Here is a 15,863-nt window from a genome sequence, read left to right as displayed (position 1 = left end):
TGTTCTTCTTCTACGTGTGCCCACTTTGCCTTATGTTCTTCTAATACACTACTCACCTTCTCTGTTTTATTAGTCCTCTCTAGTTTCCTCCTCAATTCAACATTTTCATGCTTCAAATTTCTGATTTCTTCATTCGCCGTCTCATTGGACTGGATCAGACTCTGTATAGTAATTTCCGTATTCTCAGACACGTCCTTTAACACTAAATTCTCCACTTTCTTTTCAAGTTCACTAATCCTCATTATCAATGTTTTAACCAGATCCATGATATTAGTATTTCTATCAAATCCTGGAAATTCGAGTCCCTCAGTGTTTACATTTTCAGCCATGTTGGATGTTGGTTACTGTAGCAAAAACAGCTGTTACCGAAAATACTACAAAACATTCATGTATATTCTTCCCAATAAATCTTTACATTTTTGGTAGTCTATATTAACTTACAATATTTTAAACATAAAACAAAACCATAGGAGACAGGATAAACATAACTCCTGGAAACTACTTAAGGTATGCAGCTTGGGCCTGGGAGCTGTTGAGAGAAACGTCCGTCCGTTGTGGCTGTCCGTGTGTGTGTGTGTGTGTGTGTGTGTGTGTGTGTGTGTGTGTGTGTGTGTATTAACTTACATGTTCATGTATGCTTATGATGTTCTGCTATTAGAGGAATGATAAACAACTCCACAAGGCAGATAATTAATCGGTACATTAAGGAAACTGAAGGTTAATGTTGATGAAATTAAAGTTACTGAACTTGGGAGGGGAGGGTACAAAGTCACTCCTTTTAAGTCAAAGTGTAAGAGTTCCAAAGAATGTGGCTTAAGATTGTCTGAATGGGAAATACGGCATTGTAGAGAGTTTTAAATATGTACCTGGAAACTGTCATATGGTAAGCATGAAAAACACTTTGGGGTTATCCTAAAGATGGTTTTGACTGACTAGTATGTAAAAATGCATTGAGTAGTTTTTCTTTTACTAATACAGACACAGAATGAAGGAGAAATTATGAAGATTCAAGTACTGGTAGGTGGGGTGAGTTTACTGAGTGAGTGCTAGAACTGACAGTGTAAAAAAAATTCATGTTTTTAAACCAAAAATGCTGAAACGAAGAGTAGCTGCACTATCAGTACTACAGGTATGAGGAATGTCATCAAATCACCAAGTAGACAGCAGCACTGATCCATGGTTATATAACAGTAACACTGTATGCACACTTAACCACTGTCAACACAAAACTTTCTTACAAGCCTCCAAGAAGGCAAAGTAAAATTAGTATTTTGATGAAGAACAAAGTGAATTTTTTTTTCAAAAATTCATCTACTATGATTACCAACACACATTGCTTTGTGATATGGCAAACAAGATTCATCTGTCAGTGCAAAATAGGCTCACATTACAAGGTCATTTGTGCATATTAAACATAAAACTAAACAGACACCATACCATAATTTGAAAATGCATCATGTAGGCATGTTTACTTATATATTTACTGAAGCTAAGGAGTTCAACCTGCTATCAAAGGCAGTATGTGTTAATGGAATAAACAAACCATCAACTACACTTTCTTAGGGAGTTAACATGAAGGATTATTGACATCAGCCCTTCTACCTCTCAACCCTAAAACTAAGGTAAGAATTATGGATGGAGTAACACAGTGGGCCAGATAGGGTACAGGTCCTTCCCCTTACAGTACCATAAAATTTTAAATGTTATATAATGTGTCTGACTATCATCCTATCAACCTACCTATAGCAAGATGCCTTAATCCAGCAAGCAGCAGTCAGAAACAAATTGCCTCCATATCATCATGTCCTCTGCCACCAGGCTGCTCTTTCTCTAGCTCACATCCCCCTCTCACATATGCCTCTCCACCCAATCCCTCCATTTCATTGACAATCTTTCCCTCTTCATCATCCCCTCCACCTCACACACATACACTCCTACTTGGCCTCTCATTTTTCATTCTCTCCACATGGCCAAACTATCTCAAGGTACTTCTCCTAATGCTTTCTGGTACCTTCACAGCAACACAATGTTCCTTCACTTTCTTATGTGTTTGTGTGTCTCTTAATATAACTCCACATGCTCATCCTATAGATGTTTATCTACATGCTATACAAGTCACCAGAAAATTTAAGTCAGCAGAGTAGCTGAAAGTCTGAAAAAGCAAGAGATGTGTAAAGACAGGATGGTCTGGATAGGCTACTCTTCTGTCATGGACATCAATTACGAGGGAAGTTTCCAAAAAGGAGCATCAAGAGTACCGTAAAACGCCATAACTTCGGACATTTTTTATGTGTTTTAATGAATAACTCCTTGTAGAATGGTGCAATTTTATTCCTGTTGGTGTCATGTGGTAGCCAGGGAGAGTACCTACTAACTCCATATATTTAAAAAAAATTAGCCAAGCTAAACTTGTGCTTTTTTTTTTTCATTTTCAAGTGTCCGAAGTTAGGAACAAATTTTCTAACTTCGGACAGCTCTTCCAAACTTCGGACATCCATGTATTTTCCCTTTAAACATGAGAATGGTTAATGGGATCTATCTCTGGACACACTGGCCAAACTTCGGACACTTGAGAAGTTTTTAAGAAATGTAAAAAAAAATATTGGGCACTCGTGACCAGAGTTATACATATATATAGAGAAGTATCCCAAAATATCTTCTTTTTTGGAGCTCGTAATTTCATATCACATTAAATTGCATCATATCACATTGTAGTAAGGTATTCTGGCCGTAAATAGAACTAAGAACTATTCACGAACTTTTTGAGATGAAAAAATAAAATAAAAATGCACTGCATATACCCAAAACTGTAAGAGGAACTGTCCTCATTTTCCTAAACAAAACTTCACTTAATTATCAAGTATGTACCTCATTGACTCAACAAATGCATACCGAAATAACATAATATGATGTTGAACATTTCTTACAGGTTCTAAAGACACACACACACACACACACACACACACACACACACACACACACACTGTCACTGCTGTCATCAACCATTGGGTATACAAATGTGTGAGGTGTACCCTGAACGTGTTTGAGAAACCTGACATGTATTTCTGGTTTTACCTTCACAATGATAGCAATATAATGCCTATATCTGTCTTTGGTATCAAAGGGAACCCTCACAACTACCCAATCTGAGGGAACAACTTTATCCCCAATAATCTGGGTAGAGGTGACTGTCAGGGGAGATGCTTGTGCTTCATGGTTGGGTGCAGATGTGGAAGTGGAAGGCTGTGCTGCTATCTCTGCTGTATCCTCTTGTGGCTGCAGTGGCTGGGGTTGTGGATCCTCAACTTCACACTCTTCATGCTGGCTCTCTCTGTTTCATTTTGTAGTGCCCTTGTAGTAATACTCATGCCCGGTGACACATTCAACCTTTTCTTTCGCCTTGGTTTCGCTATAGCTGGACTTGAGCTTGACTGACTGGTTCCATGCCTCATGTCCTTCAACAATTCCAACACTGAGCTGTCTAAGGCAGTACTGGTAGATGGTCCTGGTGTACCAGTATCAGCTGTATCTTGGATTGAATCTTCTGGAAGTCTTGAGATGGATTTCTGTGGATCAAGAGGATAAATGCTGCACTTCCTAAACCCACTACGTAGGTTGTCAGCAATGGTCCCTTTAACTTTATCCACCAGTTCGGTGGGAAGCAGTCTTTAGGTAATGAAGCACTCAGCCTACCAACAGTAGTTTTCTTGAAGTTCTCGAGGATCTTACGCCAGTGCACTTTTAGAGGCCGGAACACAGCAACATCGAGAGGTTGTGTCAAGTGCGTGGAGTTAGGTGGTAAGAGAAGAAAGGAGATATTATGTTTCTCACATGACTCAATAACACTGGGTGATACATGGCTTGCCAAGTTGTCTCCTATAATGACAAATCTACCTGTCTTGCGTTTAGCATAGGGGAGGATAATTTTGTGGAACCAGTCATCGAATGAATATGAGTCGAACCATCCACTGGGGGACCTATTGTATAGTGTTCCAGGAGGGCCCCCTTCAGTCCATGTATCGTAAAGATGGATAGCTTTATACACCACATATTGAGGGAGTAACACACCAAATGCAGTTCCAGAGAACATAATAGATATTGAGGATTTTGTTGAGTTCATGATTCTCTCTGGATATTTAGTGCCCCGCCTCACTATGACTTTCTTTTTACCTGGATCATCAGTAAGATTGGTCTCATCAAAATTTATTATGTTCTCTGGAGGCACACCTTCTAGGGATTTTTTCAGGTTACTGTAGAACTCAGCTAGCATGGCTCTTGTCACTCTGGCTCTGTCAGTCTTTATATTCTGGGACAATCGTCTACTAAGGGTTTGTTTGTGGTGCTTGAAGAAGGAATGGGCCCATTTAACACCAGGTACATTGTTACTGAATCGTGACACAACAACCCCTCGTTTGTCTAAATATGCTTTCACTAACATCCTCAAGTCCAAATTGTCGAGTAGGAATCCCCATTCTGCCAATGTGAGGATTCTCTGACACACCAGTAACTCTTCATCATGGCTTAATGAAGTATTACGTCCCACTTGTTTGCAATGTTTTTGTATCAGGTAATCATGTAATGTGCTCTTTTTTAATTTATATTTTTCAGCTGCTTTAGCACACTCATGTTCTTGTTATTTATGTCATCTTTAGCCTTTTCCAGGGCACTTTTGGACACTTTACTTGTGTAGGCTCTTTTCTTCTTTATAGGAGATTTCGCTGTTTTAGCCATGGTTTTCTGTTTATATAATTAGCATCACTTTACCATTAATATTATTGTCTGTCCGAAGTTTGGACTTTATTTGGCTCAAATAATTTGTCTGTCCGAAGTTAGGAATTTTTTCAGCAAAATAAAGAAGTATTCATTAAAGCAGGCATAGCAAGATTATCCATGCATATATTTTGAAACAGTTTACTTCCCAGTACTTACAGCACTTTTCTACATATAATCGTACTGTTCACTTTTTTACAATTGAATCTGTTTGTTCTGTGTGAACAAAGTTTTGCAGGGTAAGAAAATTCAGTTATTTTTTCCAATGGATTCACGAATTTTTTTCACCCACACATATTCAAGCTAGTTTAATAGGATTAATACATAATAGTCTTAGAGGATTACCTTACCTACCCACATCATTATTTTTTGCAAATATCGCACTCTCTTCCAATAAACTTGAATTATTACATTTTTTTACGAAATGTCCGAAGTTTGGACGCCGTCCGAAGTTATGGCATTTTACAGTAAGATAGATAACCTGCAATATTTATATTTGTGCTTATAAACTCACTTGATATAGTGCAGCCTACTCTGTCCTTCCCTTTGCTGATTCTATCTAAGTCTGCCCTCCTCTCTTTCTGCTTCTCCCATTCCTTCCTGTAGCTTTTTACTACTCTTTTTTTTTCCACTTGAAGTGGCTCTACATTGAACGACAACCCTTAAGGTTTCCTGTGACTCAGGAAACCATTCTCAGGATGTCATTTAAAATGCTGGGTAGTAACCATGTAACAAAATACAGGGTGTAGTGGTGCCTATTATGGTGCCCCTGCTAACTGAGTAGTGAGATGCACATGCAATGTCCATCCAGGAACCAAACCTCCATACTATTCTCTGAGGCTCACCACAAAGGGATATTGGTTCAGCGCACACAATGTCCTTGCAGTGGCAGTTGCTTGCCTATGGTTGATGGGTCTGCTTGGCCAGATGACTAGGGTTGACCAACAACAACAACACCTGACACAACACTATACACTGGGAACTGCATGAAATAAGTAGCTACTGGGATTATCCATCCACCCACTCCATCATGCAATCCTATGCTGCCCCCTGAGGAGCGTAGGAGCCCAGGAGCGCAGGGCTAGGTAAGTTGGTCCTGACATTTCAGATGAGAGTGACCAGCCTCACTCATCCCTGAGTGGCATTACGTGAGCAATAAACCCCAACCACTCCTTGAATATAAACCTACAAAGGCTCAATCTGATTGAAGAGCCTTAGTTACCCAATAAACCACCAGGTGCCATAATTTGGTTATGGTTACCACCCAGCATAGTAAATGGTTTCCTGGTGTACAGGAAACCATTTGGCTTGTCACTCACTGGCAGTCACCCATAGGCAGAAGGAAGAGGAAAGAATGAAGGAAAGAAAGACAGAAGAGGGAGTGTAAAGTCACCCACAGGCAGAAAGAAGAGGAAAGAATGAAGGAAATAAAGAAGAGGAAGGAAGGAAGAGAGGAAAGGGCAGACACCTACAGCAGCACTACATCAAATGAGTGGATGGTAAACACCCCAACCTATTGTCGTTATCCTTACTAAAAACAACGATGGACATCATGCTAGGCAAAATTTGGAAAATGATTCACTGGGAATATAAAATGATCATATTCTGGATAACAAAATAAGCTCAGGAATGAGAACAAATAAGTGTACTAAACTGACATCATGGCAAAGCTGATGATTTCCTTTAAGCTTAAAATAAATCAAAACCAGCTAACTATTCCCTAATAACTGATGGAAGTTGATGAGAAATGGGAAGCAATGATGTGTAATAAGACTCGGGATGGACCGAGTCCCATATCTAAGTGATAATTATGTGGTTAGCTACCTAGCCTGCAGTGAAAGTCATCACTCTCATAGTAGTACAGTAAGTCCTCGAAATACGAAAACTCGATGTATGAATTTCTGATGGTACAAAAACAATGAATGTAGGACAAATTCCACAATACGAAAGTATCTGTCTCAATGGTACGAAAAGCGATACGAAAGGAAATACGAAAAATTCAAAATGGGCGAACTCCACAGTGCCACGCTTGCTTGCGGTGAGAAAATGAACTAACCCCTCTCTGGTAAACACATTTTCGTGCGCTTCTCAGTTGAGTCATGTCTGTCCTCTCCTCTCAGCTTTGCTGTACGTTACGCAGTTTGTCATTGTTCTTCCTTGTTTCGTATTTTCGCCATGCCTCCCAAGTGCCCTGCATCATCTTTGGCATCCGGGGAACCAGCAGCCAAGAAACAGCACCAGACTCTGACTCTGGAGAGGAAATTGGACCAACAACAGCTTCAGAAACACCTGCACCAGTTGAGGAAGTACCAGAGGAGCAATAGGGTCCCACCATGTGACTTAGCATCGTATCAATGACATGAATCTCCAGCCGCAGCACAGGTCTATATTTAACTGTACAGTGTACTAATACTACAGTAATTAGTTGTATGTTTTATTTGTTTATGTCTGTACAATAGTATAGTACTGTATACGTGTATTGCATACTTCTAAATAGGAGGGGTAAAGTTTAAGTGGGGGGTCCAATGGGGTCCTGGAACGCATCCCCCCCCTTTATATGTATATTTCATTGGGGAAAATCGTTCTGATATACGAAATTTCGGATTACGAAATTTTTTTTTTGTCCCTATCCCTTTCGTATTTCGAGGACTCACTGTACCTCCCCAGGGTAAATGACAGCAACCACCTACTTCCACCTCTTTAGGTTGCCCTGTACAATACATATGGAATAAATGGATAACATTCTTTCTCTCCTGCCTGAAAGGGTTGTCACTGATTTCAGATAGCAGACCACTTCCCTAATAAATAACTTGACTCTAGTTGTGTAAGATCAGAGAAATAGAATGGTCCAAAAATCCACAGAAACTAATAGATCCCAAATCTGCACATCCTAATACCAAAATTAGTACTGTAAATCACTGCAATTATAAACAAGCAGCAAAGGTTTTAAACCCTTCACTACCAGATGACACTTCTAAGCTGAATAAATTTATGTGGAAGTAAAAATAACAGCCATGCCACGTTGAGTACACTGCTTCCCGTCCGATCAGCGAAGTTAAGCAACGTTGGGTCTGGTTAGTACTTGGATGGGTGACCGCCTGGGAACACCAGATGCTGTTGGCATAACGTTCTCCCTACGTGTCAAGTGGGGTTGGTGGAGGATTAGTGCCCCTCCCTGTAAAACAATTAACTTTAAGCCCTGGGCCACCCCATTTGGGATACATGGCGTCTGGCAATGAATGAATGAATGAAAAATAACAAGACAAACATGGTATAAATTCTAGCAAGTAAAAGATTAATTCAGTCCCTACAATGCCAGAGACTTCCCCTAAGCTGTATGAAAACATGTGGTGGTAGCATGATCAGTTCCAGCATCATCACCATCTACAACTCTTTTCCTATTTAAAAAAAAAAAAAAGAAAAAAAAAAGAAAAAGCCCAGTTGAATGGGTCACTCTCTCATGTACTCACCATTCAAAGCCCTGGAATCCTGACTCCATCTCACAGGCACAAATATCCACATTTCTGCATTTCATATCACCTATCATTTCAAGTCGATCTGTCAAGGATCACATCAGTAGGAATGATCAGGGGTGCCAAACCCTTTGTCACACACTCCTTCATACAAACTTCTTCCAACCACCTCAATTCACTCTGTTCTCTAGCCTCATCATTCTCCGTACGTCACTCATATGCATAATAGTATGAGATGTCCTGGTGCTGACAGGATTAGCATTGGCTCTTCAAATGTAAAGGTCTTTCACAAGCTGAATGAATGTGCCTGGTGGTAACAAAAACAGGCCTTGAAAATATTAATGTCCCTTCATTGGCAGAGGTCTTCCTCTGCTAAGTGTCTGGTGGCAGTAAGAATACAATATACATGTCCTGGATCTAAAGGGTACATTCACTCTGATAGTAGCAAGAATAACTATAAGAAATCTCCTAGACCTGAAATTATCAATGTAGCACATTCAGACTTGGACATGTCTCCTAATCAGAATGTCTGGTGACAACAAGAATAAATGTGTGCATGTTCTGACCGGTAGCAGGATGAAGGCAAGAACCAGGTGGTGAAGGATGAGTAAAGTCTGTCGCCTGAAAAACCCCTTTAGTTGACCTTGAAAACTTCCTGTGTTTCCACCACTAGCATTATTCACATACACCTGAAAGGAGAAGACATTGGTCTGGTGATCTGCTGGAGTATTAGTTGACTCTCTCAGGCTCCTATCATCAATCTGATAGTAGCTAGAATATTAATTACTGGTATAAGAGAGGGTACACAGTACTCGCACACCTAAACTCTTTCAGCTGAGTAAAATCTGGAATTAGCTGTGATAGAAAATTTGAGTTGTCCTGATCATGACAGGGTCAATGGTAAAATGTTAACTCTCAGGCTTTTCTGACTCACTCTCAGTTGAATAAAATCATCCAATATTAACTGGAATACGATGCTAGCACTGTTTGGGTTAAATCAAAATGTCACAGTACAACCAACAGCTGTGGTACCTGTACTGTCTAATTATAGGTACAGATATTCTTATATGTTATCACTGTACAGATAACCCTAGTTATATGACAGGGATGTATCACTAAATGATCCTTAGGCAAACTACTGCATAGCAAATCCACTCAAATAAAGATTCCATGGGGACAAATTTCTTATGTCCATCCTACGGCGAATACTTTCCTTGACATTAGTTTCTCCTGAATGGAATCCGATGATCATTACATTACTTTAAATCTGCAAAAGCTCAAAATACTTGAAAGGTATAGGTGCCAGGGAACCAGACGTATTTGTTTTATCAACTTTCCACTTCTCCCAAACTCTCTTCAACCTCTTTTGCTGTGCTGCAATGGTGCCTCTGTCTCCTCTACTGCTACTCTGAACTCTCTTCTTCCACTCCTCCCCCAATATGACAGACAGTCAGCAACCACTTAACTACACAGCCTCGCCCATTTCTCATTCTCTAATGCAATAATTAATTGGTATCGTCTTTCATGGATGCAATAACTGGTCTACTTGAGAACCCTCTTTCTCAAGCTTATTCCTTCCACAGACTAGGACTTCCAATCTTCTGAATGCAATATATCCAAACATCTGTAATAAACAGATCTTGAACTTGGTTTTCATTTTGTTTAATATCCTTTGCAATGACTCTCAGCCTTTGCTTCTTTCTTTCTTTTTACTTGCATCACAAGATATGGTGAACATGAAGAATGCAAACTTATGTTGGAGAAAACCTTAAAATGCATCACCACTGCAATCAAACCATTGGCTACTCCTTCACTACTCATTTTCACCAGGTATACCCGGCCATTCTCAGCTACAAGCTAAGATGTGGGGTAGGTGGAATCACAGATGACATGTACCCAGCTTGTACAACAGCCCTCCACAACATGATGGAGTAAACCACATACCACATTAAGATGCAGACATAACATCAATGGTGTGGGGAACCTATGAGACAATCATTTGGGATGGCCATTTACCTGCAGTTGATGGATCTGCTCAATCACATACTCCAGGGCTGAACAACAACAACAACAACAACAACAACAACCAAGTATACTCTCATGGCTCCTCCCGAGCAATGCCATAATTCCATCCCATTCCATTCATTCTCTTGTCACCCATGCCCTTTTCTTTAACCTCTGAAACTTTTGCTTTGGAGGATATTCTGAAAAACTTTCAGTCCACTTGAATCACTAATCCTACGACACCTATTTTCATAGAGAACGGGATATTTTCCTGTCACAACTCCACCAATGACTAAATTTCCAGTTAATCCCACCTGTTCCTTTTTTCACAAAACTCATATCCTTAAGCCCCCTTTGACGATTTCATAGCATGATGCAGGTTATACTGTCAACAAATGTGCTTGTTTGCGTAAAAATCATCAACATATAAAGTACCGCGTATTGTACTGTAAAATCTCTTTTCAGCAAGCATGCGTGCATGCATGCACGAACGCATGGACACATGCACGCATGCAAGCATGCATGCATGCACGTGCACACACACACACATCTGAAGGGAAAGTAATTGTGAAAAACTTATACATGCCACCCAAAACAAACACCTGGAGAAGAGGTGAATATGAAGACCTGGCAGAAAGTACAATTCAGAGTTTTAGACCATAACTACATAGATAGAAGGAAAAGGAATATAAGAGAATTATATTAATAGGAGATTTCAATACAAATATAAATTGGAATACTCTAGATGTAAGAAGCCAAGAATGCTGTTGGGATCAAAAGCTCCTGGATCTTGTGCAGGAGCTTTTCCTAACGCGTCATGTAAAGGAAAACACCAGAAAAAGAGGACTTGATGATCCATCAGTACCGTACTAGATCTTATATTTACTAAGTAAGAAAATGATACTGACAATATAATGTATCACCCTCCATTCGGCAAAGGTGACCATGCAGTATTAAATTGCAACTTTAGGATTGCATATGACATGGTTACAAGTAAAGAGAGTTATAAAAAGAGTCTAAACTACAAAAAGGGCAACTACCATGACCTGAAGAAGTACTTCTTAGAAGTAGATTGGGAAAAGGAAATTAGAAGACAAGATTTAAATGTTAATATAAAAAATTCTGTGATTTTTATGAAATAGGAGTCCAAAATTACATCCCTTAGCACAAGGAAAAAGAAATGAAAATAAAGCAATGGTTTAATACAGAATGTAAAAAATCAAAGGAAAAAAGAGACTTGCTGTGAAATAGATAAAGAAAACACAATAGTGAGAGGGCATATAACAACTATAAACAGGCAAGAAATGATTATACAAGGATAAGGAGGGAAGCCCAAAAACAGTTTCAGTAAAACATTATAAATATAAGTAGTGATCAACCTAAGCTATTACAGCTACATCCGCAGCAAAATAAAAGTTAAAGATAAAATACAGTCCATTACAGATGAGGGGATCATCTACACACAAGTGAAAGATATTTGTGAAGCACTAAATAAAAATTTCCAATCAGTTTTTACAGACGAAAATAATTTTGAAAGAGATGATATGGAACATGTATGCCCAAACATATTACCAGATATACAAATATCAGAAAAGGAAGTACAGGAAGAGTTAAGTAAATAAGACAAAGGAAAAGCACATGGTCCTGATGAAATTTCAGGTTGGGTGCTACATGAATGTGCAGAAGAGTTAAGTAGACCAATATAGCTATATTTAATATTCAAGGAATCCTTAAGCCGAGGTAAACTACCTGATATATGGAAGAAAGCAAACGTTGTTTCCCTATTCAAGAAAGGGAACAGACAGAATCCACTCAACTACCGACCAGTATCAATGACCAGTGTTTTAAGTGAGATACTAGAAATGCTGATAAGAAAAGTTTGGGTAAATCATCTAGAAGAACACAGTATGATAATAGAATGGCAGTTTGGTTTTAGTAAGGGAAAATCATGTGTTACTAATCTATTAAGCTACTATGATGGAGTTACAGAAACATTACAGAAAAGACAAGGATGGGTGGATAGTATCTATTTAGATTTCAAGAAAGCATTTGACAGAGTACCACATCAAAGACTTTTATGGAAACTGTACCATCAAGGAGGAGTCCAAAGCAACCTGTACTGTTGGATGCAGGATTTTCTCAGAAAAAGGGAAATGAGAACAGTACCAGTGGGTGTATAATGGCGGGATAGTTGCAGTTCCAAGGCGCGCTCGGAGGGTGTCCCTGCAGCTGTCCTGGCAGGGCGCCCCGAGGCCATTACCACAGCCACTGGTTAGCTGGTGGGCTAGGGGTCCCAGATCCATTGCCTGGACCTGGGACTGTGCAGTGAGTGGGGCCTGTGGTATGTCTATCCCTCTTTATTAATCCTGACTATGACAAAACACAAGAATAAGTTTCAAAGCAAGCCTGAGGACAGTAAATCACCCAGGGGGATGAGGGTGGGTTCATGGAATGTGGGAAGTTTGAGGGGAAGAGCGGGGGAAGTCGTTGAGCCATTCAGTAGGAGGTGGGTGGACGTGGCGTGTTTGCAGGAAGTCCGGTACTGGGGTGGATCAGCCAGAAAGATTGTTGGGAAGGACTGTTACTATAAGTTGTTTTGGCAGGGGGGGGGACAGACAGATATGGGGGTGTTGGTGTGATGGTCGTGGAGAAATGGGTGGAATATGTTATGAATGTTATAAGAGTAAGCGATAGGATATTGGTAGTGAAAATTCTATTTGGTAGAAAGATAGCTGCAGATATATTGGCATATAATCCACAGGGAGGATTGGATGAAGCAGAGAAAGATAGATTTTGGGATGATTTAATACGTGTAGTAGGTGGTATGCGGGATGATGCGATAGTGGTTTTGGGAGGGGACTTATATGGTCATGTAGGTGAAGCAGCACAAGGTTATGAAGGAGTACATGGGGGATGTGCGTATGGTATAAGGAATGCGGAAGGGGAAAGGATACTCAAATTTGGGGAGGCAACGGACATGATTGTGTGCAACACATATTTTAGGAAAAGAGAGAGTAGGTTAATTACGTATGAGTCTGGGGGAAATAGCAGCCAGATAGATTATTTTCTGGTTAGGAGGGCTGATAGGAGGTTAGTGAGGGATGATAAAGTTATAGGAAGTGAGGAGTGTGTGCAGCAGCACAAACTATTGATTTGTGATATGGTGCTTAAAGAATGAGTGATGAAAAAGAGGACTTATGTACCTAGGAGAAAAATATGGAAGCTGAAAAACCAAGTAGTAAGGGATGCCTTCTATAGCGACATGAGGAGAGTGGTGGCTGAACAGGGAGCTGTAGACAGTGGCGTTAATGAACAGTACAGAGCCCTCAAGAACAATCTCTTGAGAGTTACTGATGTAACTTGTGTTTGGACAAGAGGACCACCAAGACATAAAGTAACTTGGTGGTGGGATGAGGGTGTAGAAGTTGCAGTTAAGGAGAAAAGAAGGCTTTTCCGGGAATGGAAGAAGGGTGGTAGCAAGGAGGAATACTTGGCTGCCAAGCGTAGGGCTAGAAGAGAGGTAAACAGGGCGAAGTTTGAGTCACAGAGACTTTTACTTGATAACCTAAATCATGGGGAAAGGAAAATTATGATATTTAAGGTGGCAAATCACATGAAGAGGGATAATCGGGATATTATAGGTGAGCAGCGTGTGAAGAATGATGAAGGAAGGGTAGTGGTGAACAGTGAGGATATTAAAGATGCATGGAGAAAGCATAATAGCCGGTTGCTGAATGAGGAGTTTGACTGGGAGGGGGAAGGTTTGGAGCCAGCAGATCCAGTGTTTGGCCCTTGGCCTTTGATTGATGCTGCTACTGTGAGTGAGGCAATAGGCAGGATGAAGGTGGGGAAGGCAGCAGGTGTGTCTGGGTTGACTGCCGAAATGTTGAAGGCCTCAGGAGATATAGGGGTAAGATTAGTCACTGACCTGATATATACGATTATTTATGAGTGTGTTGTCCCAGATGATTGGCTGAAGAGTGTAATTGTAAATGCGTATAAAGGGAAGGGTGATGCCCTGGAATGAGGAAATTATAGAGGTATAAAGCTTTTAGATCAGATAATGAAGGTAATGGAGGAGAGTTTTGGAGGGTATGATTAGAGAAAGAGTGAATATTGATGAGATGCAGTTTGGGTCAGTGTCAAGTAGGGGGACCACTGATGCCACATTCATTGTTTGACAGCTTCAGGAAAAATATGTTGGTAGGAGAAGGGATCTGTATTTTGTTTTTGCTGATTTGGAAAAGGCTTTTGACTGAGTCCCTAGAGAGGTGGTGAAGTGGGCAATGAGAAAGCTTGGCATGGAAGAGTGGCTGGTTAGAGTGGTTATGGCTATGTATGTGGGTGCTCGCACCCAGGTAAGACTGAATGGAGATTTGAGTGATGAGTTTCCTGTGAATGATGGTGTGCATCAGGGGTCAGTTTTGAGTCCCATGTTGTTTTTCATGGTACTTGGAGCCATCTCACGTGACTTTAGAAATGGACTCCCGTGGGAGATGTTGTATGCTGATGATTTGGTGTTGAATGCAGAGAATGAAAGGGAGGCGGAGGAAAGGTTTAGGAAGTGGAGAAATGGTATGGGGCACAAGGGCTTACGGGTAAATGCAGATAAAACAAAAGTGATGATATCTAGGGTTGGTGGCAGTACTGTCAAAGACAAGGGAGAGTGGCCATGTGCAGTTTGCCACAAGGGCGTTGGAAGTAATTCCATCTTGTGCAGTTTGTGATAAGTGGGTGCACAAGAGATGTAGTGGTATCAGAGGCAGACTGCGAGATAAAGCTGATTTTATGTATATGGCGTGTCGGGGAGAGCAGGTGGAGACTGTCAGGCGTGAAAGGACTGAACTTGCTGGTGAATCTCTTGAGTGTGTGGAAGAGTTTTGTTATTTGGGAGACATGTTGTGTGCTGGAGATGGGGCTGGAGCTAGCTCTGTGGCTAGGGTGAGAAGTGGTTGGAAGAAGCTCAGGGAGCTCTTGCCTCTTCTGACATTGAGAGGGCTTTCCCTACGTGCTAAGGGGTCTGTGTATGCAACATGTGTTAAGAGTGTAATGCTGTATGGTAGTGTGACCTGGGCAGTAAAGGAGGACGATAATTGCCGGCTCAGGCGTACAGAAATGACAATGATTAGGTGGATGTGTAGTGCATCCCTGCGTGTAAGGTCTGGGTGGGGCTGGGTTTACGATGGAAGAGTTGAGAGGTAGGATGGGACTGAAGTGTATTGGTGTTGTAATGAGGAGAGGTAGATTGAGATGGTTTGGACATGTGGAGAGGATGAGGGATGATAATTGGGTGAGGAAGGTGAGAAGTGTTAATATTGGGGGTGGGGTTATGAGGGGTAGACCAAGAAAGACTTGGGACAAGGTCATTCTATTGTGACCTCAGGGTTAAGGGACTGAACAGGGAGGCTGCAATGGATCGTGCAGTGTGGAGAGCTGCCATTAGGTGACCAAGGCTGATGCATGTAAGCATGTTGGTGCCTTTAAAAACGAAACGAAACGAAAGGAGGGAAGTGACTAGTAGCGTTCCACAGGGCTCAGTGCTGGCACCAAGTATGTTTTTAGTATATAAAAATGATCAAGACAGTGACATTAGAAATGGAAGCTATCTAAATTTGT

At 40.7% G+C, this 15,863-nt stretch overlaps 1 protein-coding gene and 1 non-coding gene across 2 annotated transcripts in view; one reads left to right on the top strand and one right to left on the bottom strand.

The window, feature by feature from the left end:
- LOC145407112 (TLC domain-containing protein 3A-like) overlaps positions 1-15,863 on the bottom strand; it is a 117,889-nt gene that overhangs the window by 39,225 nt on the left and 62,801 nt on the right. The window contains exon 4 of the mRNA XM_080278132.1: positions 8,810-8,932. Within this exon, the coding sequence (XP_080134258.1) occupies positions 8,810-8,932 (123 nt within the window). The remainder of the gene's footprint in view (positions 1-8,809; positions 8,933-15,863) is intronic.
- On the top strand, positions 7,775-7,893 carry LOC145407348 (5S ribosomal RNA). Its single transcript, XR_013898709.1, has one exon. It is a non-coding gene; the product is annotated as a 5S ribosomal RNA (ribosomal RNA).

This window comes from Coenobita brevimanus, chromosome 72 (genome assembly GCF_032717465.1).
Source record: "Coenobita brevimanus isolate Jiangsu-jjx chromosome 72, ASM3271746v2, whole genome shotgun sequence".
In the NCBI taxonomy this organism is placed as follows: domain Eukaryota; kingdom Metazoa; phylum Arthropoda; class Malacostraca; order Decapoda; family Coenobitidae; genus Coenobita; species Coenobita brevimanus.
This window is presented reverse-complemented; position numbering and strand designations above follow the sequence as displayed.